The sequence below is a fragment of the Pecten maximus genome, chromosome 14, assembly GCF_902652985.1.
Source record: "Pecten maximus chromosome 14, xPecMax1.1, whole genome shotgun sequence".
NCBI lineage: Eukaryota > Metazoa > Mollusca > Bivalvia > Pectinida > Pectinidae > Pecten > Pecten maximus.
The window spans coordinates 1954334-1980728 of NC_047028.1; the positions used below are offsets into that span (position 1 = coordinate 1954334).

A 26395-nucleotide genomic window follows, 5' to 3' on the forward strand; every position below is an offset into this window, starting at 1 on the left:
GTATTACATATTCTTGTGTATGACGTCATATATTTGTTTTGGTTTTACAATTGCACGACACCGTCATCCCTACAGACGATTTGTCATTTGTTGTTTGTCACAATCAGAGTGATTTCTGAAGTAGGGTTGGTACACGGGTTGGGGTTCCCCAAATTCTCTCACGGTGTTTCATACAAGCATTTAGCGGATAGAGATGCCAATGTGTTTTATCAAAGCCCCTGGAGGATAGAGATTTCTGACAGTGCATTGTGTTTTTCCCTAACATGTCAAAGACAGCGATCAATCAGATGATGTTTTTACTTCATATTATGCCAACAGAGGATAGAGAATAAGGAGTTTGATACAAGTCTCATGGAGTTTGGGATTTCTAACAGTACACAATATGTCATGCTAATATATCGAAGATAGCGATCTAACAAATAATGTTTAATACAGAACCATTACAGATCGCATTCAATCACATGTTTGTAACAGGTAAAGGTATCTCAGATAATATATGATATCTATATAACACGGTATACAATGCAAATGACGAAGGAAGGCAACTTTATGACTCGTGCCCACGATCTACCGAACTGTATCTCCTATAGTCAGAAATACCCGTTCCAAATGAACGTTTCAATGGCTCAGTAAAGGTCGGCCAGATACCCTGACGTGGTCATAGTGACAAAGAATGTATTAAATGATATGAAACCTGGACAATAATATAATATTATATACATACATTTTGTACATGGATGCGAATTGTACACATATTACAAATATTCATCACAGTAAAACTACTAGAGGAAGTTCAAATATGTACATTCGGATCAACAACACGTAGGTGTTCTGCAGAACAGACAAGATTAGGCAATGAAGATGTTAACGGATACATTAGGCTAACAACTAGTGTACATGTCCTACACAACCAAACAGTGTCTCAGGTTACACATCCAACCAAACAGTGTCTCAGTTTAAACATCCAACCAAACAGTGTCTCAGTTTACACATCCAACAAAACAGTGTCTCAGTTTACACATCAACAAAACAATATCTCAGTTTACACATCCAACAAAACAGTGTCTCAGTTTACACATCAACAAAACAGTGTCTCAGTTTAAACATCCAACAAAACAGTGTCTCAGGTTACACATCCAACCAAACAGTGTCTCAGTTTAAACTTCCAACCAAACAGTGTCTCAGTTTACACACATCCAACAAAACAGTGTCTCAGTTTACACATCCAACAAAACAGTGTCTCAGTTTACACACATCCAACAAAACAATGTCTCAGTTTACACATCCAACAAAACAATGTCTCAGTTTACACACATCCAACAAAACAGTGTCTCAGTTTACACATCCAACAAAACAGTGTCTCAGTTTACACACATCCAACAAAACAGTTTCTCAGTTAACACACATCCAACAAAACAGTGTCTCAGTTTACACATCCAACAAAACAGTGTCTCAGTTTATACATCCAACAAAACAGTGTCTCAGTTTACACATCCAACAAAACAGTGTCTCAGTTTACACATCAACAAAACAGTGTCTCAGTTTACACATCCAACAAAACAATATCTCAGTTTACACACATCCAACCAAACAGTGTCTCAGTTTAAACTTCCAACCAAACAGTATCTCAGTTTACACACATCCAACAAAACAGTGTCTCAGTTTACACATCCAACAAAACAGTGTCTCAGTTTACACATCCAACAAAACAGTGTCTCAGTTTACACACATCCAACAAAACAGTGTCTCGGTTTACACACATCAACAAAACAGTGTCTCAGTTTACACATCCAACAAAACAGTGTCTCAGTTTAAACATCCAACAAAACAGTGTCTCAGTTTAAACATCCAACAAAACAGTGTCTCAGTTTACACATCAACAAAACAGTGTCTCAGTTTAAACATCCAACAAAACTGTGTCTCAGTTACACATCCAACAAAGCAGTGTCTCAGTTTACACACCAACAAAACAGGTCTCAGTTACAACACACAACAAAACAGGGGGAAGTCTCCATACAACTCCACAAAATGTCTCAGGTTACACATCCAACAAACATTGTCAGTTTACACATCCAACAAAAACAGTTTCTCAGTTGTACACATCCAACAAAACAGTGTCTCAGTTTACACACATCAACAAAACAGTGTCTCAGTTTACACACATCCAACAAAACAGTGTCTCAGTTTACACATCCAACAAAACAGTGTCTCAGTTTACACATCCAACAAAACAGTGTCTCAGTTTACACATCCAACAAAACAGTGTCTCAGTTTAAACATCCAACAAAACCTTGTCTCAGTTTACACATTTAACAAAACAGTGTCTCAGTTTACACATCCAACAAAACAGTGTCTCAGTTTACACATCCAACAAAACAGTGTCTCAGTTTACACACATCAACAAAACAGTGTCTCAGTTTAAACATCCAACAAAACTGTGTCTCAGTTTACACATCCAACAAAGCAGTGTCTCAGTTTACACATCCAACAAAACAGTGTCTCAGTTTACACACATCCAACAAAACAGTGTCTCAGTTTAAACATCCAACAAAACAGTGTCTCAGGTTTTACACAATCCAACAAAAACAGTGTCTCAGTTTACAACATCCAACAAAACAGTGTCTCAGTTTACACATCCACAAAACAGTGTCTCAGTTTACACATCCAACAAAACAGTGTCTCAGTTTACACATCCAACAAAACAGTGTCTCAGTTTACACACATCCAACAAAACAGTGTCTCAGTTTACACATATCCAACAAAACAGTGTCTCAGTTTACACATCCAACAAAACAGTGTCTCAGTTTACACATCCAACAAAACAGTGTCTCAGTTTACACATCCAACAAAACAGTGTCTCAGTTTACACACATCCAACAAAACAGTGTCTCAGTTTACACATCCAACAAAACAGTGTCTCAGTTTACACATCAACCAAACAGTGTCTCAGTTTACACATCCAACAAAACAGTGTCTCAGTTTACACATCCAACAAAACAGTGTCTCAGTTTACACATCCAACAAAACAGTGTCTCAGTTTACACATCCAACAAAACAGTGTCTCAGTTTACACATCCAACAAAACAGTGTCTCAGTTTACACACATCCAACAAAACAGTGTCTCAGTTTACACATCCAACAAAACAGTGTCTCAGTTTACACATCCAACAAAACAGTGTCTCAGTTTACACATCCAACAAAACAGTGTCTCAGTTTACACATCCAACAAAACAGTGTCTCAGTTTACACACATCCAACAAAACAGTGTCTCAGTTTACACATCCAACAAAACAGTGTCTCAGTTTACACACATCCAACAAAACAGTGTCTCAGTTTACACATCCAACAAAACAGTGTCTCAGTTTACACATCCAACAAAACAGTGTCTCAGTTTACACACATCCAACAAAACAGTGTCTCAGTTTACACATCCAACAAAACAGTGTCTCAGTTTACACATCCAACAAAACAGTGTCTCAGTTTACACATCCAACAAAACAGTGTCTCAGTTTACACATCCAACAAAACAGTGTCTCAGTTTAAACACATCCAACAAAACAGTGTCTCAGTTTACACATCCAACAAAACAGTGTCTCAGTTTACACATCCAACAAAACAGTGTCTCAGTTTACACATCCAACAAAACAGTGTCTCAGTTTACACATCCAACAAAACAGTGTCTCAGTTTACACACATCCAACAAACAGTGTCTCAGTTTAACACATCCAACAAAACAGTGTCTCAGTTTACACATCCAACAAAACAGTGTCTCAGTTTACACACATCCAACAAAACAGTGTCTCAGTTTACACATCCAACAAAACAGTGTCTCAGTTTACACACATCCAACAAAACAGTGTCTCAGTTTACACACATCCAACCAAAACAGTGTCTCAGTTTACACATCCAACAAAACAGTGTCTCAGTTTACACACATCCAACAAAACAGTGTCTCAGTTTACACATCCAACAAAACAGTGTCTCAGTTTACACATCCAACAAAACAGTGTCTCAGTTTACACATCCAACAAACAGTGTCTCAGTTTACACATCCAACAAAACAGTGTCTCAGTTTACACATCCAACAAAACATGTCTCAGTTTACACATCCAACAAAACAGTGTCTCAGTTTACACATCCAACAAACAGTGTCGCAGTTTACACATCCACAAAACAGTGTCTCAGTTACACATCCAACAAAACAGTGTCTCAGTTGATACATCCAACAAAACAGTGTCTCAGTTTACACACATCAACAAAACAGTGTCTCAGTTTACACACAACAAAAACAGTGTCTCAGTTTACACACATCCAACAAAACAGTGTCTCAGTTTACACATCCAACAAAACAGTGTCTCAGTTTACACACATCCAACAAAACAGTGTCTCAGTTTACACATCCAACAAAACAGTGTCTCAGTTTACACATCCAACCAAACAGTGTCTCAGTTTACACATCCAACAAAACAGTGTCTCAGTTTACACATCCAACAAAACAGTGTCTCAGTTTACACATCCAACAAAACAGTGTCTCAGTTTACACATCAACCAAACAGTGTCTCAGTTTACACATCAACAAAACAGTGTCTCAGTTTACACATCCAACAAAACAGTGTCTCAGTTTACACATCCAACAAAACAGTGTCTCAGTTTACACATCCAACAAAACAGTGTCTCAGTTTACACATCCAACAAAACAGTGTCTCAGTTTACACACATCCAACAAAACAGTGTCTCAGTTTACACACATCCAACAAAACAGTGTCTCAGTTTACACATCCAACAAAACAGTGTCTCAGTTTACATATATCCAACAAAACAGTGTCTCAGTTTACACACATCCAACAAAACAGTGTCTCAGTTTACACATCCAACAAAACAGTGTCTCAGTTTACACATCCAACAAAACAGTGTCTCAGTTTACACATCCAACAAAACAGTGTCTCAGTTTACACATCCAACAAAACAGTGTCTCAGTTTACACACATCCAACAAAACAGTGTCTCATTTTACACACATCCAACAAAACAGTGTCTCAGTTTACACATCCAACAAAACACTGTCTCAGTTTACACATCCAACAAAACAGTGTCCCAGTTTACACATCCAACCAAACAGTGTCCCAGTTTACACATCCAACAAAACACTGTCCCAGTTTACACATCCAACCAAACAGTGTCCCAGTTTACACATCCAACCAAACAGTGTCCCAGTTTACACATCCAACAAAACAATGTCTCAGTTAACACATCCAACAAAACAGTGTCTCAGTTTACACATCCAACAAAACAGTGTCTCAGTTTACACATCCAACAAAACAGTGTCTCAGTTTACACATCAACAAAACAATGTCTCAGTTTACACACATCCAACAAAACAGTGTCTCAGTTTACACACATCCAACAAAACAGTGTCTCAGTTTACACATCCAACAAAACAGTGTCTCAGTTTACACATCCAACAAAACAGTGTCTCAGTTTACACATCCAACGAAACAGTGTCTCAGTTTACACATCCAACAAAACCGTGTCTCAGTTTACACATCCAACAAAACAGTGTCTCAGTTTACACACATCCAACAAAACAGTGTCTCATTTTACACATCCAACAAAACAGTGTCTCAGTTTACACATCCAACAAAACAGTGTCTCAGTTTACACATCCAACAAAACAGTGTCTCTGTTTACACATCAACAAAACAGTGTCTCAGTTTACACATCCAACAAAACAGTGTCTCAGGTTACACATCCAAATAAATCATTCGCATTTTACACATCAACAAAACAATGTAACAGCTTCCACATCCAACTAAAACATGTCCACACACTTCCAACACAACATTTCATCAAGGTCAGACAGGATTTTCATATTAAATATAGAGAGTTTCATTTTGGAACACTGTGTTCAAACTTAAATAAACCAAAGTTACCTGTTAAACAGTGCCACTGACGTTTAACAGTCTGTGAAAAAATGTTACATGATGCCTTCAAATAAAATGTCATTTATTACCTACAAAGGTCATAGGGAGCTTGACTTGTCTAAATTGTTGATTAACGACGTTATGAACCTTTACTGGGAGCTTACTAGCCAACGAGGACATGCTTATACCAAACGATTCCAGCTTACTTACTGATAGCACATACATGAAAAAACAAACAACAACAACAAAACAAACAAAAAAATGCAAGTTAAATATCACCAACTAAGATTAATATAAAGTCAGACGACATCTTTCACAGAAATTGTGACCTACAATCATCCTGACACAGGCGAATGCTAATCTAAAGGCCAAACGTGAGACAGCATCAAGGGAGATCCAACAAAGTCGCCCCTTACGATCATGTAATTAGGCCAGTGCATCCTTACGCCATACCTGCAGGGGGTCGTTATAATATAACAGCGTCATGGCGCATGTTCACTACAATTTATTGACCGAACACCAGTTGTTCAAGCACAGTACTCACCAGTAATATCAGTAAATCATTACTAAACATTGCCGCGACATTATATACAGATTGTGGTAATGACGAGATCTCTCTTATTCTGGTGGATCCCAGCTAGTGTAGCCTCCTCTCAATGTGCAATGTTTCAGACATTCTCAATGTGCAATGTTTCAGAACTTCTCAATGTACAATGTTTCAGACATTCTCAATGTACAATGCTTCAGACCTTCTCAATGTACAATGTTTCAGAACTTCTCAATGTACAATGTTTCAGACCTTCTAAATGTGCAATGTTTCAGACATTTTCAATGTACAATGTTTCAGAACTTCTCAATGTGCAATGTTTCAGACATTCTCAATGTGCAATGTTTCAGAACTTCTCAATGTACAATGTTTCAGACATTCTCAATGTGCAATGTTTCAGAACTTCTCAATGTGCAATGTTTCAGAACTTCTCAATGTACAATGTTTCAGAACTTCTCAATGTACAATGTTTCAGAACTTCTCAATGTACAATGTTTCAGAACTTCTCAATGTGCAATGTTTCAGACATTCTCAATGTGCAATGTTTCAGAACTTCTCAATGTGCAATGTTTCAGAACTTCTCAATGTGCAATGTTCAGAACTTCTCAATGTACAATGTTTCAGAACTTCTCAATGTGCAATGTTTCAGACCTTCTCAATGTACAATGTTTCAGAACTTATCAATGTGCAATGTTTCAGAACTTCTCAATGTACAATGCTTCAGACCTTCTCAATGTACAATGTTTCAGAACTTCTCAATGTACAATGTTTCAGAACTTTTCAATGTGCAATGTTTCAGACATTCTCAATGTACAATGTTTCAGATCTTCTCAATGTGCAATGTTCAGAACTTCTCAATGTGCAATGTTTCAGAACTGCTCAATGTGCAATGTTTCAGACATTCTCAATGTGCAATGTTTCAGAACTTATCAATGTGCAATGTTTCAGAACTTCTCAATGTGCAATGTTTCAGAACTTCTCAATGTGCAATGTTTCAGAACTTCTCAATGTGCAATGTTTCAGAACTTCTCAATGTGCAATGTTTCAGAACTTCTCAATGTACAATGTTTCAGAACTTCTCAATGTACAATGTTTCAGAACTTCTCAATGTACAATGTTTCAGACATTCTCAATGTGCAATGTTTCAGAACTTCTCAATGTACAATGTTTCAGAACTTCTCAATGTGCAATGTTTCAGAACTTCTCAATGTGCAATGTTCAGAACTTCTCAATGTGCAATGTTTCAGAACTTCTCAATGTACAATGTTGCAGACCTTCTCAATGTACAATGTTTCAGAACTTCTCAATGTGGAATGTTTCAGAACTTCTCAATGTACAATGTTTCAGACATTCTCAATGTACAATGTTTCATATATTATCAATGTACAATGTTTCAGAACTTCTCAATGTGCAATGTTTCAGAACTTATCAATGTACAATGTTTCAGATCTTCTCAATGTACAATGTTTCAGAACTTCTCAATGTACAATGTTTCAGAACTTCTCAATGTGCAATGTTTCATATATTATCAATGTACAATGTTTCAGAACTTTTCAATGTACAATGTTGCAGACATTCTCAATGTACAATGTTTCAGAACTTCTCAATGTACAATGTTGCAGACATTCTCAATGTACAATGTTTCAGAACTTCTCAATGTGCAATGTTTCAGAACTTCTCAATGTGCAATGTTTCAGAACTTCTCAATGTGCAATGTTCAGAACTTTTCCTGCTTTTTCTAATAAACTCAATACGTGGGACTTCAGTTAAGCAGAAAATCACGGACAATAAACATGGACTTCATGGTAAAGGCAGCAAATGTTGCACAAATGAATTTAAAGATAAAACTGTCAGTATGGATATGGATTTATCTTTTTTCCCCGCCAGTCATAGATTTGTCTCCCGTTTTACTGTTCACGTTTTCTCTGTCATGTCCTGGGGTATGATGTCTCTGTCATTTGCTGGTATGTTGTTTCTCTTGCAACCACTAGGGTACGATGTCTCTATCAACAGCTATTGAATTATAGACAATACGTACTGGCAACAATACTATGACGACACAGCAGCAATATAATGACACCATGTTGACAATTCAATCGCGTCACGTCAACATTGCTTTTCATTGTAATATATGTTAGTTTATGAGCAACTGGACTCTACATTATCAAAATATGTTGTATGATGTGGGATAAATAATAACTTTTACTTTACGGACGCGGAAGTGATATCGTCAGTTTGAGAGGTCAAGTTCAATGTTGTTTAACCCTAAAGGAAGGAGATTTTGCTACATGTATTAACCTTTAAGAAAATCATCGTTATTCATCATCCTCTTAATCATAAAACATTCATTCTGTTCAGTTTGCCCGGATTATTAGTCATTTTATTCTCTTCTCGCCATGGATATTTATAATAGATCATTATTATTTTTCCAGTCGGTATTATGATTCTATACAACAAGCACAGCGTCGTCCTAATAGATGAAAACGGTTGTCGACTACGCTGTAGTTTTCATATTTTGCGTCAATATTGGATCACAAAAAGATTTTAATGTCATGAATGCGGGGCCGACGTCTTATTAAGTTAACTTACGGTACAGAATGTAATATTTAGGAATAAGTTTGGCTTGGTTTTGTATTGTTTAACTTCTATTAACAGCTGTCGCCACATAAGGAAGGTCTCCCCTGTGTGTGCACGAGCGCGTCGTTACTAGACATCTGTTCATAATGTTAAAGGTCTTCTCACCTATCATATTTCTATGGTAACGCGTCTGTTATTGTCTAGAAGCTTGGCGTGGTTTTGTAATCATATAAATGTCATGATCATTAAAATTGTAAAAAAAAAAAAAAAAAAAGCAATGTCAATGTGTGTAGTCTCGATAAACGTTTCGTAAGTGTCCCAAAACATTTCCACAGTCCGAATCACTTCCAACGTGTCCAAAACATATCCAGTATGTCCAAAACATTTTCCAGTGTCCAAAACATTTCCCCAGTGTCCAAAATATTTCCACAGTGTCCAAAACATTTCCACAGTGTCCAAAACATTTCCAATGTGTCCAAAACATTTCCACGGTGTCCAAAACATTTCCCTAGGGTCCAAAACATGTCCACCGTGTCCAAAACATTTCCCTAGTGTCAAAACATTTTCCCAGTGTCCAAAATATTTCCACAGTGTCCGAATCACTTCCACAGTGTCCAAAACATTTCCACAGTGTCCAAAGCATTTCCACAGTGTCAAAAAACATTTCCAATGTGTCAAAAACATTTTCACAGTGTCCAAAACATTTTCACAGTGTCCAAAACATTTCCCTAGTGTCCAAAACATTTTTCCAGTGTCCAAAACATTTCCAGTGTCCAAAACATTTTCCCAGTGTCCAAAATATTTCCACAGTGTCCGAATTACTTCCACAGTGTCCAAAACATTTCCCTTGTGTCCAAAACATTTTCCACAGTGTCCAAAACATTTCCCTAGTGTCCAAAACATTTTCCACGGTGTCCAAAACATTTCCAATGTGTCCAAAACATTTCCCAGTGTCCAAAATATTTCCACAGTGTCCGAATCACTTCCACAGTGTCCAAAACATTACCACAGTTTCGAAAATATTTCCACAGTGTCCAAAACATTTCCACAGTTTCGAAAACATTTCCACAGTGTCAAAAACATTTCCAAAGCGTCCAAAACATATCCACAATGTCCCAAAACATTATCACGATGTCCAAAATATTTCCCTAGTTCGAAAAACATTTCCACAGTGTCCACAACATTTCTACAGTGTCCACAACATTTCCAGTGTCCATTTTTTTGTAATCATAGAAAAATGAAATAAAAAAACGGTCATCTAACAATGTAATCATTATATATGGAAAGCATGGGTCACACCAGCCTCGTTTATTTAAAACATGATTGGTCTCCCTATAAATGATGTTTCTCACCAACCTTGGTTTTAATCCTCTCAAAATTTAAGAAAGTATTAAAGCAAAATTACAGCAATGCTCGCCTTTGTTGGACCCTGTCCCTCTATATTTGGCTCCAGGGGTCGGACCAGCATGATTTATATAATTTATGAGCGCCCTCCCCCAATGATGGTTCACACCAAATTTAGATGTAATCCATACAAGTCTTAAGAAGGAGAAGGGTTTTAAAGCAAAATTTTACCGAAGTTCACATTTGGAGCCCCACCCCACTGGCCCGAGAGGTCGCACTAGTCTCATTTATATAAAATATCATTGCCCACCCCAATGGTGCTTCACAACAAATTTGTTCCTAGGGGTCGGACCAGCCTCATTTATATAAAATGTGATTGTCCTCCCTCACTGACGTTTCACACCAAATTTTGTAGTAATCCGCCTTGGGGTTAGGTGATTCGGCGACGCACTCGGAGGGCGAAGCGTGAGTTTGGCGAGAGATACGAGCATAAACTTTTTCGATCCGATCTCGGAGAGATATATTCTTAATTCAATTTCTGGATGTTCACCAATAACTTATCTATCGGTATACGATGTTGATTTCAGCGAAGGGTTCGCGATTTGTTTAAGCTAAGGCACATTAATGACGCGAGTGGAGACGAAATTTCGTTGTGTACGTTTTCACTGCTAAGGCAGCGAGCATGTGACGGTTACTCATACTGTTTAACTTCGTGTGATATATATGGCTTGGTTTGGTGACTCAAAAATATTACTTTATGTTTTATTTGTTTGTTTTTTGTGTCAATGCCATGAATTAGAGAGAAAAAAGGGGGAGAATATCGGGAGCTGACGACGGTGTTTGGTGGGGCTGGGGTATTTACAGAAACGAATTTTGGAATTACCGGAACAGTGAAAAATGGGGTTTGAATTGGCATTAATTTCAGACAATGGACCCAATTATATTTTCTTCAATGTCCGACTGTATTATATGTATAATATTAGGGGTATATTTGACCGAAAACTATTTCAAATTAATTTTTCAATAATTCGCGATTCGGGGCTATCCTATAAACCTCCATTTTTCAACTGTAGTGACTAATTCATCATTTTGGTATCGGATAAGAAAGATCTACTGAGCTAGTTACATTTCTTTTGCATTACAACATATTTCCTTGTGCAATAAATATTAAGTACAAAAAGGTTGAATACATAACACATCAATAACATCACTGCAAACGCCAACAGATCACTGGGCTTCCTAAAACGCAACCTGAAAATAAACTCACAACATACAAAAGAACATGCATACAAAGCCCCAGTGAGACCCAAACTAGAATACTGCTCTTCCATATGGGACCCGCACAACACAAACCAAATCAATCAAATAGAAAAAAGTCAACGCAGAGCAGCACGATACGTACAAAACAGATACCACAACACAAGTTCAGTACAAGACATGATGGACAAACTCAACTGGCCCACACTTCAAACACGTAGACTCAAGACCAGACTCATACTTTTATACAAAATCATTCACCATCATGTCGCAATAGACCCACACGGCATCATGCACCCAGCTGACCCTAGGACAAGGCAAACACACCCTTACACATTTAGACACCTATCTGCCACCAATGACACATACAAATACTCCTTTTTCCTACACACAATAACACAATGGAACCTCCTCCCGGTGGCAGCAGTACAATGCACTACACTAGAGATCTTCAAGGCACATATACACAATGCAGCCCTTGATGATCTCAAACACACACCATAAACACACCATCAAATGCTTTTATCTTATATTTTCTACTAAAAAAAATTAAAAAAAAACTCTCACTGTACCCAAATCCCTGCACTTTTTTTTTACTTCTTTTGAAGAGCATTTGCAACGATCCCTCCCATTAGCCGTAATCGTCATTTTTTGACGGAGGCCGAATGACAAAAGAAGAGAAGAAGAAATCTGAAAAATCAAAATATGTTTACATTCCTGTTGGTTTGACAGTATTCGCAATAATACAATTGACAGAACGCTTTAATGAAACTGATTAAAGAGGGCAAAATGTCACCAAAATATTTTATATAGATTCTATTAGTACCCTTGAACAGTTCCAGGACAATATGACCATCAGGCGTTAGAGGACTTTAACAAATCAAATCGTAAACAATAATCCTTCGTCTCCACTCGCGTCATTAATGTGACTTATCTTGAACAACACCGTATACCAATATATTAGTTATTGCCGAACATTCGAAAATTAATTTTAGTTAAATTAGCTATCGATATCTCTCTCCTTAATCGGATAAAAAAAATGCATGTTTGTTTCTTTCGCCATATGCTCGTTTCGCCCTCCCTCCGAGTGCGTCGCCGCTCCACCTAATATAAGGGGACGCAACCTCTGCGCCCTCCAAGTCCGTCGACCTTCTCCACGGTGGTATTGTATTTACGTCAAACAGCATCCTGTTTGTACAAAACAACTTAGAAAAGTGTTAGTAGGTGACAGGTCGCTATCTTTTACCACTACCAGTGTAATAACATGTGTGAGGCAAATCATCGCAAAATTGAAAACCGCTATTCCTCAAACTTTAATTTACTACCGATAAAAACAACCACGGCAGCCATGTAACTGTAACTGTAACATCTGTGAAAACAGATACATGATGACACGTTAACCAAAGCATTTCCCAAGTGTCCAAAACATTTCCATGGTGTCCAACAATTTCCATAGTGTCCAAAACATTGCAATGATGTCCAAAGATTTCTATGGTGTCAAACAATTTCATCAGTGTCCAAAAAATTTCAATGATGTCGAAAATATTTAACTAATGGCCAAAACATTATTCTTGTGTCCAAAATATTTCCTTGGTGTCCAAAGCATTTCCACAGTGTCTAAAATATTTCCATGGTGTCAAACAATTTCCTCAGTGTCCAAAACATTTCACTTGTGTCCAAAGTATTTCACTAGTGTCCAAAAGTGTCCGAAACATTTCACTAGTGTCCAAAACATTTCACTAGTGTCCAAAACATTTCACTTGTGTCCATTTCCTCAGTGTCCAAAACATTTCACTAGTGTCCAAAACATTTCACTTGTGTCCATTTCCTCAGTGTCCAAAACATTTCACTAGTGTCCAAAACATTTCACTTGTGTCCATTTCCTCAGTGTCCAAAACATTTCACTAGTGTCCAAAACATTTCACTAGTGTACATTTCCTCAGTGTCCAAAACATTTCACTAGTGTCCAAAACATTTCACTAGTGTCCATTTCCGCAGTGTCCAAAACATTTCACTAGTGTCCAAAACATTTCACTTGTGTCCAAACCTTTTCACAGTAGCCAAAATATATAGCATAGCGTCCAAAACATTTCACTAGTGTCAATAATATTTTCACAGTGTCCAAAACATTCCCATGATGTCGACAACATTTCCACAATGTCCAAAACATTTCCTTAGTGTCAGAAACATTTCCACAGTGTCCAAATCATTACAACAGAGTCCAAAACTTTCACTAATGCCCAAAACATTTCCTCGTGGTCAACAGAATTTAACTAGTGTCTAAACATTTCACTTGCGTCCAAATTATTTCCTCAGTGTCCAAAATAGTTTCACAGTGTTAAAAACATGTCCATAGTGTCTTAAACATTTTCACATTGTCCAAAATATATAACATAGTGTCCACAACATTTCACAATGTCCAAAATATTTCACTAATGTCCACAACATTTCACTTGTGTCCATTTCCTCAGTGTCTATAACATTTCACTAGATTCCAAAACAATTCCATGGTGTCCAAAACATGTCATCAGAGTCCGAAACAGTTCCTTAGTGCCCAAAACATTTTACTAGTGTTCAAAACAGTTCATCAGTGTCCAGAACATTTCCATGGTATATTACACATTTCCTTAGTGTCAAAAACATTTCCTCGACGTCCAAAACAGTTCCGCAGTGTCCAAAACATTTCACTAGTGTTCAAAACAGTGCATCAGTGTCCAGAACATTTCCTAAGTGTCCAAAACATTTCCTCAGTGTCCAAAACATTTCAATAATGTCAAAAACATTTCTACATTGTCCAAAATATAAAGCACAGTGTCCAAAACATGTTCACAGTATCAAAGATATATAACACAATGTCCAACATATATAACACGGTGTCCAAAATATTTAGGGCAGGTAGGGCGTAAGAATTGTACCTGCTGCCCCCATTGCCTGATCGTAAGAGGCGACTCAATTCGGGATCTTATATTTTCTCTTCTTTCTTACCAACTTTCTTCTTCCTAATGTCTCCCTTGACAATGCCTCACTTTTGGCCTATAGTTGAGCGTTCGCCCCTGTGAGGAAGGCTTTGAGTTCTGTCCCCTGGCCGAAACATACCAGAGTCTTTAAAAATGGTAGTTGCTGCTCTTGCTAAGCGCTCAGCATATTAGGAGTGGGACGACTGGTTCGCCCGTTGTCAGTATAATGTGACCTGGTGGGGTGTCCTGCTGGGTGTCTTCGGCAGTATGCTTCAGTGAGGTAGCACTATAAATCGGCAAAAGTTCCGGCCTATCACAAGGAGACTTAACACAAACATACCACAGCCTCCTAAAACACATATACGCACTCACCACACTCATGCATATCGCACGCACGGGAGGCCGTCCTTAAATGAACTTAGCTGTTAATAGGACGTTAAACAAATAAAACCAAAACCAACCAAAATATATAACACTGTGTCCAAAATATATAACACTGTGTCCAAAATATATAACACTGTGTCCAAAATATATATAGCACGGTGTCCAAAATATATATAACACGGTGTCCAAAATATATTACACGGTGTCCAAATATATAACACGGTGTCCAAAATATATTACACAGTGTCCAAAATATATAACACTGTGTCCAAAATATATAACACAGTGTCCAAAATATATATAGCACGGTGTCCAAAATATATATAACACGGTGTCCAAAATATATTACACTGTGTCCAAATATATAACACTGTGTCCAAAATATATTACACTGTGTCCAAAATATATAACACTGTGTCCAAAATATATAACACAGTGTCCATAATGCCCTGTGTCTCTTCACAGTTTGTTAGTTGAGTTGACATTGGTCACTGTATATTGTTTTGGTGACGACTTGTATCGGTAATATATGAGGTCGGCACCAGGCACATGTCTATCCCACCATTTAGAAACCGAAAATGATCATCTAGGAAATACCCGATTATTATAAATAGCTTTTGATGTCGTCGGCTTTATTTTTATTTTATTTTTTTTTATTTGTAGATATCAAAATATGTGCTATCACTTTATTTATCTTGTGACAAAAGTAATGTTTCCTGATGAAACCAACCATTTATTGCTTTAAGGTCTCACGCAAGCAAATCAGCAAAGTAGTCTGGTAAGAAAATAAAGTTCCACATTTAAATGTTATTTTGATTGAAATGTTTTGGTGTGATATTGACATATCTGATATTTATTTGAAGTATATATTCAAAACTGTCAGAATATACTGATTTTATTGTACTGATATGTACATATTGGTGGATTCATATAGGTGCAAAATGACCAGGTATTTTCCCAAAATAGCACCGGTTGTGTATGTAAACATCCGGTAATACAGCACATGGACCTGTCAGATCCTTAGAAGGCTTTAAACCTGTCAACATTTGGGTTTTAAACTGTGTAACAGGTTTGTATCTATAACTTCAGCCATTGCTGACTTGAATTAAACTTCAAATGAATTAATTATAGCTTTAATTCATTAGTAATAGGATACAGGGGCTGATTTACTTGCGTGAGACCTTTATGAAAACAGCAGAAACTAAAAGTAGTCGATCGTATTCGCGCAGGTGCTTGTGTTATCGACTCGCTCTTTCACGACGTCAAGTTACTGCGGTGTTTCGTTCATAAAATGCGGATTTGTGGAAACTTGCATCATTGATTTGGTACGTTATGAAGGATAGAATTGTGTATTTTGATCAGTTTTTTCTTGGCTTCAATTGTTTTTATAATGTACTACTATTTTTTATGCAAAAATCATTAAAATTTGTCGATTTGTGCTGCGTACGGTATAGAACAATACATCACATGTTCTTTATTGACAAAAACATCACTTATTGGAGTATTACTGTAATATGGTGGAATATACATACAATTGAGAGTATTAACTACCACTATAGTGAATGACAGGCATTATTTCTCGCTATATTTTAAGTAATGTGAGATATCCGAATCCGCGCTTGGACAATTACGCCGGCTGAAACACGTCAACAACTCAAAATAGTCGAAATAAAAGTTGGCTTGTTTTTTCAACTCATAAAATGCATCAGAAAAGTTTGTCAAATGAAATTTTACAAAGCACAAATGTTGTTGGATATTTTCTCCCGTTTTACTAGGTATATTCGGTATTTCAATAGGTAAACAAATAAGGGAGATACGACCATTTCCCTAACACAGACGTGCTATTGCGAGTTCGTCGCTTTAAAGTTGTGTACGAAGGGCAATAACTCGAACACGGAAGACATAAATTCAAGACAACCGTCAAAACAAACAGGCTACTACACATTTAGTTAGACATCCTAGGTATTCGAATTTTGGAAGAAATGCGTCGTCAAAGATCCAAATCCTTGAGGAAACGGTTTATCTTATACACAATCTAATACACAATCTAATACACACATATCATCATGAAGTTTTGCTTTGTTTGGTTGAGTTGTACAAAAAGGGGACATTATTAAAGAAATATTTAATATTAAAGCTGAATTGCTAGAACCTTTACCATGGTCGGAAACAAAGCGCACGTCCCTACATCACTGTGTCGTACATATTATACAATAGAAAACAGGCAAACGTATGGGTATGGCATTAGTAACAGAAGCCGTATATTCAATAGAGTTTAAAGAACAAATAGTATGTGTTTATCATCTGAACCTATGTCGATATTTACAAAGTAATATGTGTTTATCATCTGAACCTATGTCGATATTTACAAAGTAATATGTGTTTATCATCTGAACCTATGTCGATATTTACAAAGTAATATGTGTTGATCATCTGAACCTATGTCGATATTTACAAAGTAATATGTGTTTATCATCTGAACCTATGTCGATATTTACAAAGTAATATGTGTTTATCATCTGAACCTATGTCGATATTTACAAAGTAATATGTGTTTATCATCTGAACCTATGTCGATATTTACAAAGTAATATGTGTTTATCATCTGAACCTATGTCGATATTTACAAAGTAATATGTGTTTATCATCTGAACCTATGTCGATATTTACAAAGTAATATGTGTTTATCATCTGAACCTATGTCGATATTTACAAAGTAATATGTGTTTATCATCTGAACCTATGTCGATATTTACAAAGTAATATGCGTTTATCATCTGAACCTATGTCGATATTTACAAAGTAATATGTGTTTATCATCTGAACCTATGTCGATATTTACAAAGTAATATTTGTTTATCATCTGAACCTATGTCGATATTTACAAAGTAATATGTGTTTATCATCTGAACCTATGTCGATATTTACAAAGTATGTGTTTATCATCTGAACCTATGTCGATATTTACAAAGTGTGTGTTTATCATCTGAACCTATGTGGATATTTACAAAGTAATATGTGTTTATCATTTGAACCTATATCGATATTTACAAAGTAATATGTGTTTATCATCTGAACCTATGTGGATATTTACAAAGTGTGTGTTTATCATCTGAACCTATGTGGATATTTACAAAGTAATATGTGTTTATCATTTGAACCTATGTCGATATTTACAAAGTAATATGTGTTTATCATCTGAACCTATGTCGATATTTACAAAGTAATATGTGTTTATTATCTGAACCTATGTCGATATTTACAAAGTAATATGTGTTTATCATCTGAACCTATGTCGATATTTACAAAGTAATATGTGTTTATCATCTGAACCTATGTCGATATTTACAAAATGTGTGTTTATCATCTGAACCTATGTCGATATTTACAAAGTAATATGTGTTTATCATCTGAACCTATGTCGATATTTACAAAGTAATATGTGTTTATCATCTGAACCTATGTCGATATTTACAAAGTAATATGCGTTTATCATCTGAACCTATGTCGATATTTACAAAATGTGTGTTTATCATCTGAACCTATGTCGATATTTACAAAGTAATATGTGTTTATCATCTGAACCTATGTCGATATTTACAAAGTAATATGCGTTTATCATCTGAACCTTTGTCGATATTTACAAAGTAATATGCGTTTATCATCCGAACCTATGTCGATATTTACAAAGTAATATATGTTTACCATCTGAACCTATGTCGATATTTACAAAGTGTGTGTTTATCATCTGAACCTATGTCGATATTTAGAAAATGTGTGTTTATCATCTGAGCCTATGTCGATATTTACAAAGTGTGTGTTTATCATCTGAACCTATGTCGATATTTACAAAGTGTGTGTTTATCATCTGAACCTATGTCGATATTTACAAAGTAATATGTGTTTACCATCTAAACCTATGTCGATATTTACAAAGTAATATGTGTTTATCATCTGAACCTATGTCGATATTTACAAAGTAATATGTGTTTATCATCTGAACCTATGTCGATATTTACAAAGTGTGTGTTTATCATCTGAACCTATGTCGATATTTACAAAGTGTGTGTTTATCATCTGAACCTATGTCGATATTTACAAAGTAATACAATGTATGTGTTTATCATCTGAACCTATGTCGATATTTACAAAGTAATACAATGTATGTGTTTATCATCTGAACCTATGTCGATATTTACAAAGTAATATGTGTTTATCATCTGAACCTATGTCGATATTTACAAAGTAATATGTGTTTATCATCTGAACCTATGTCGATATTTAAAAGTAATATGTGTTTATCATCTGAACCTATGTCGATATTTACAAAGTAATATGTGTTTATCATTTGAACCTATGTCGATATTTACAAAGTAATATGTGTTTATCATCTGAACCTATGTCGATATTTACAAAGTAATGTGTGTTTATCATCTGAACCTATGTCGATATTTACAAAGTAATATGTGTTTATCATCTGAACCTATGTCGATATTTACAAAGTAATATGTGTTTATCATCTGAACCTATGTCGATATTTACAAAGTAATATGTGTTTATCATCTGAACCTATGTCGATATTTACAAAGTAATATGTGTTTATCATCTGAACCTATGTCGATATTTACAAAGTGTGTGTTTATCATCTGAGCCTATGTCGATATGTACAAAGTAATATGTGTTTATCATCTGAACCTATTTCGATATTTACAAAGAAATAACAAAGATCAAACCATAATTGTAGCCCAAAGTCATTAAACAAGAACAAATACAACAAAGCATACCGACATAATAAACAAATCATAATTCAATCTCACATTCGATTAAACGAGGACAAAAACAGGCGATATAATAACTAAACCATAATTTAACTCAAAATCGACTAACAACGCCGAAGTATAAACTAAAATTTAAATTTTAATGGAGATGCATGACAAAGTTTTCTGGAAGTTTAAGCGACTTTTATTTCCCCACGACACCCATTGAACAGCTGAAAGTATGGGATAGTGTAATGTCAACAACTGTCAGCTGAGTCGAGAAAGATCGCTCACTCTGTCTAAAAATATTTCAAAACTTTCTTGTTAAAAATGCTCTAATCATTCTTCAATAATTGTAAATTATATTGTAAATGAAGGAGACTTCCAAATTATCTTCCTCCGTTTCCCTCTAATTATCACCCTACCTCTACTCACATTTACAAAAATCAAATCACTTTGTGTAAACTGTACTGCACAAAACTTGTGCCCGATCCCTTTGTATATTTATGATACAATATAACATGTTTAAACTAAAACGACACCCATCATGCAAATCAAGGTCGTGACGACAACAATTATAAAAATCTAGGTCACAACGACACCAATAATAAAAATCTAGTTCACGACGACGCCAATCATACAAATCCAAGTAACGACGACACCAATCATACAAATCTTGGTCACGATGACACACACCATACAAATCTAGGTTATGACGACACACATAATAAAAATCTAGGTCACGACGACGCCAATGATACTAATCTAGGTCACGACGACACCAATGATACTAATCCAGGTCCCGAAGACACCCACCATAAAAATCTAGGTCACGACGACGCTAATCATACTAATCTAGGTCACGACGACGCCAATCATACAAATCTAGGTCACGACGACACCAATCATACAAATATAGGTCACGATGACACACACAATAAAAATCTAGGTTATGACGACACACATAATAAAAATCTAGGTCACGACGACGCCAGTGATACTAATCTAGGTCACGACGACACCAATGATACTAATCCAGGTCCCGAAAACACCCACCATAAAAATCTAGGTCACGACGACGCTAATCATACTAATCTAGGTCACGACGACGCCAATCATACAAATCTAGGTCACGACGACACCAATCATACAAATATAGGTCATGATGACACACACAATAAAAATCTAGGTTATGACGACACACATCAAAAAAAATCTTGTTCACGACGACGCCAATGATACTAATCTAGGTCACGACGACACCAATGATACTAATCACGGTCCCGAAGACACCCACCATAAAAATCTAGGTCACGACGACGCTAATGATACTTATCTAGGTCACGACGACGCCAATCATACAAATCTAGGTCACGACGACACCCACCATAAAAATCTAGGTCACGACGACATCCATCATACTAATCCAGGTCATGACGACACACATAATAAAAATCTAGTTCACGACGACGCCAATCGTACTAATTTAGGTCACGAAGACACCCATCATACAAATCTAGGTTATGACGACACCGATCATAATAATCCAGGTCTCGAAGACACCAATCATACAAATCTAGGTCACGACGACACCCACCATAAAAATCCAGGTAACGACGACATCCATCATATAAATCTAGGTCACGACACACATAATAAAAACCTAGTTCACGACGACGCCAATCGTATTAATCTAGGTCACGAAGACACCCATCATACAAATCAAGGTCACGACGACACCAATCATACTCATCCAGGTCCCGAAGACACCCACCATAAACATTTAGGTCACGCCGACGCCGATAATACTAATCTAGGTCACGACGACGCCAATCATACAAATCTAGGTCACGACGACACCAATGATACTAATCCAGGTCCCGAAGACACCAATCATACAAATCTAGGTCACGACGACACACACCATAAACATCTAGGTCATGAAGACACACATCATAAAAATCTAGGTCACGACGACACCTATCATACAAATCTAGGTCACGACGACAACCATCATACAAATCTAGTTCACGACGACATCCATCATACAAATACAGGTGAAATCCGAGTCAAGGCAAGACGTATCCTAATCGATTACGATTGCTCTCTACTTGCCTAAATACTACCCCGGTATCTAGAGATACTTATCTTAGTACTACCCCCGGTATCTATAGATACTTATCTTAGTACTACCCCCGGTATCTAGAGATACTTATTTTAGTACTACCCCCGGTATCTAGAGATACTTATCTTAGTACTACCCCCGGTATCTAGAGATACTTATCTTAGTACTACCCCCGGTATCTAGAGATACTTATCTTAGTACTACCCCCGGTATCTAGAGATACTTATCTTAGTACTACCCCCGGTATCTAGAGATACTTATTTTAGTACTACCCCTGGTATCTAGAGATACTTATCTTATTACTACCCCCGGTATCTAGAGATACTTATCTTAGTACTACCCCCGGTATCTAGAGATACTTATTTTAGTACTACCCCCGGTATCTAGAGATACTTATCTTAGTACTACCCCCGGTATCTATAGATACTTATCTTAGTACTACCCCCGGTATCTATAGATACTTATCTTAGTACTACCCCCGGTATCTAGAGATACTTATTTTAGTACTACCCCCGGTATCTAGAGATACTTATTTTAGTACTACCCCCGGTATCTAGAGATACTTATTTTAGTACTACCCCCGGTATCTAGAGGTACTTATTTTAGTACTACCCCCGGTATCTAGAGATACTTATCTTAGTACTACCCCCGGTATCTATAGATACTTATTTTAGTACTACCCCCCGGTATCTATAGATACTTATTCTAGAACTACCCCCGGTATCTAGAGATACTTATCTTATTACTACCCCCGGTATCTAGAGATACTTATCTTAGTACTACCCCCGGTATCTATAGATACTTATCTTAGTACTACCCCCGGTATCTATAGATACTTATCTTAGTACTACCCCCGGTATCTAGAGATACTTATTTTAGTACTACCCCCGGTATCTAGAGATACTTATTTTAGTACTACCCCCGGTATCTAGAGATACTTATTTTAGTACTACCCCCGGTATCTAGAGGTACTTATTTTAGTACTACCCCCGGTATCTAGAGATACTTATCTTAGTACTACCCCCGGTATCTATAGATACTTATTTTAGTACTACCCCCCGGTATCTATAGATACTTATTCTAGAACTACCCCCGGTATCTAGAGATACTTATCTTATTACTACCCCCGGTATCTAGAGATACTTATCTTAGTACTACCCCCGGTATCTAGAGATACTTATCTTAGTACTACCCCGGTATCTAGAGATACTTATTTTAGTACTACCCCCGGTATCTAGAGATACTTATCTTAGTACTACCTCCGGTATCTAGAGATACTTATTTTAGTACTACCCCCGGTATCTAGAGATACTTATTTTAGTACTACCAATGGTATCTAGAAGTACTTATCTTAGTACTACCCCCGGTATCTAGAGATACTTATTTTAGTACTACCCCCGGTATCTAGAGATACTTATCTTAGTACTACCCCCGGTATCTAGAGATACTTATTTTAGTACTACCCCCGGTATCTAGAGATACTTATTTTAGTACTGCCCCCGGTATCTAGAGATACTTATCTTAGTACTACCCCGGTATCTAGAGATACTTATTTTAGTACTACCCCCGGTATCCAGAGATACTTATTTTAGTACTACCCCCGGTATCTAGAGATACTTATCTTAGTACTACCCCCGGTATCTAGAGATACTTATTTTAGTACTACCCCCGGTATCTAGAGATACTTATCTTAGTACTACCCCCGGTATCTAGAGATACTTATCTTAGTACTACCCCCGGTATCTAGAGATACTTACCTATTTCTTGTTCGCACACTGTTCCAGTGAATTCGTTAGGGCAGAGACAAAAGATTTGGCCCCCTTCCACAGAGCATGTGGCGCCATTTTTACAGGGAGATGAAAGAGAGCACAGGAAATCTAAATCTGAAAAAAACCATACGACTTTTACATGTTAACAATCCAAACATACGATTGTTGTATGTCAACAATCCAAACATACGATTGTTGTATGTTAACAGTCCAAACATACGATTGTTGTACATTGTATGTTAACAATCCAAACATTCGATTGTTGTATGTCAACAATCCAAACATACGATTGTTGTATGTTAACAGTCCAAACATTCGATTGTTGTATGTCAACAATCCAAACATACGATTGTTGTACATTGTATGTTAACAGTCCAAACATACGATTGTTGTATGTTAACAGTCCAAACATACGATTGTTGTATGTTAACAGTCCAAACATACGATTGTTGTATGTTAACAGTCCAAACATACGATTGTTGTATGTTAACAGTCCAAACATTCGATTGTTGTATGTTAACAGTCCAAACATTCGATTGTTGTATGTTAACAGTCCAAACATACGATTGTTGTATGTTAACAGTCCAAACATTCGATTGTTGTATGTTAACAGTCCAAACATACGATTGTTGTATGTTAACAGTCCAAACATACGATTGTTGTATGTTAACAGTCCAAACATACGATTGTTGTATGTTAACAGTCCAAACATTCTATTGTTGTATGTTAACAGTCCAAACATTCGATTGTTGTATGTTAACAGTCCAAACATTCGATTGTTGTATGTTAACAGTCCAAACATACGATTGTTGTATGTTAACAGTCCAAACATTCGATTGTTGTATGTTAACAGTCCAAACATACGATTGTTGTATGTTAACAGTCCAAACATTCGATTGTTGTATGTTAACAGTCCAAACATACGATTTATTGTACATTGTATGTTAACAGTCCAAACATACGACTTTTGCATGTTAACAATCCAAACATACGACTTTTGCATGTTAACAATCCAAACATTCTATTGTTGTATGTTAACAGTCCAAACATTCGATGTATTGTACATTGTATGTTAACAGTCCAAACATTCGATGTATTGTACATTGTATGTTAACAATCCAAACATTCTATTGTTGTATGTTAACAGTCCAAACATTCGATGTATTGTACATTGTATGTTAACAGTCCAAACATTCGATGTATTGTACATTGTATGTTAACAATCCAAACATTCGATTGTTGTATGTTAACAGTCCAAACATTCGATGTATTGTACATTGTATGTTAACAGTCCAAACATTCGATGTATTGTACATTGTATGTTAACAGTCCAAACATTCGATGTATTGTACATTGTATGTTAACAGTCCAAACATTTGATGTATTGTACATTGTATGTTAACAGTCCAAACATTTGATGTATTGTACATTGTATGTTAACAGTCCAAACATTCGATGTATTGTACATTGTATGTTAACAATCCAAACATACACATTTTTACGTCTATTTTTAAACATACCACTTATGAATGATTTTTTTATTTATGAATGTAAGTCGATTTATACTGGAATGAGAATACAGATTACGGTTAGTATCCTTGAGTGTCTAATAAAACGTTATGTATAGTTAATGTTTCTTACGACGAAGTAAATACTGATATCAAATCCTAGGAAATACTAGGTACGTGTACTTACAAAGTAAATACTGATATCAAATCCTAGGAAATACTAGGTACGTGTACTTACAAAGTAAATACTGATATCAAATCCTAGGAAATACTAGGTACGTGTACTTACAAAGTAAATACTGATATCAAATCCTAGGAAATACTAGGTACGTGTACTTACAAAGTAAATACTGATATCAAATCCTAGGAAATACTAGGTACGTGTACTTACAAAGTAAATAATGTTATAATTTATATAGAAAATAAGTTCTAACTTATGCTATATTTTCCATAGAAAATAAGTTATAATGTTATAATTTATATAGAAAATAAGTAATAAATAATGTTATAATTTATATAGAAAATAAGTAATAGCTAATGTTATAATTTATATAGAAAATAAGTAACAACTAATGTTATAATTGATATAGAAAATAAGTTCTAACCAATGATATAATTTATATAGAAAATAAGTACTAACTTACAAAATGTATGTTATAATTTATATACAATGTAAAATAAATATTAACTAATGTTATATAAAATAAGCACTAACTAATGTTATAATTTATATATGAATAAGTACTGTATATCTTGTTCACTTAGACAGTAGATTGTGGAACCACAAATACCACACGAGGATTTTCTTAACATTTTGGAATCTATCATTAGGTAGCTCTTCTCTCCGACTGGCACCGCGTTCATTGGCAGGATGACAGGTGTAGGAGCGACGCAAAAAATGGGGTTTCTTTCTGTTATTCTGAGTTTTCACCGCAAGGCTATTCTGACGAGACATGTGGTTATATACAGTAATCCTTATCACTAGTCGGCTATGTTTAGTGTCGGCAATACAACATACTGAGTTGTAGAACTGTATAATCTTCACATCCAGATCTGAGTTAAATGAACGCTTTAATCATTCGTCTAAACCACAACTACATCCGTCTACATCAACGTGTACCTAATGACACTGGGACCTATCAAACACACGTTTGAGGAAGGTGACCACACATCACCTGTTTATCTCGTTAATGACATCCACTCGGTAGTCATCTCAATTAAATAGGTGACACAGGACAGGTGAGTTCTGA

General features: G+C 36.1%; 1 protein-coding gene across 1 annotated transcript in view; it reads right to left on the reverse strand.

The window, feature by feature from the left end:
- LOC117341962 overlaps positions 1-26395 on the reverse strand; it is a 64782-nt gene that overhangs the window by 25278 nt on the left and 13109 nt on the right. Inside the window, exon 2 of the mRNA XM_033903849.1 lies at positions 23626-23751. Coding sequence (XP_033759740.1) covers positions 23626-23751 — 126 coding nt within the window. The remainder of the gene's footprint in view (positions 1-23625; positions 23752-26395) is intronic.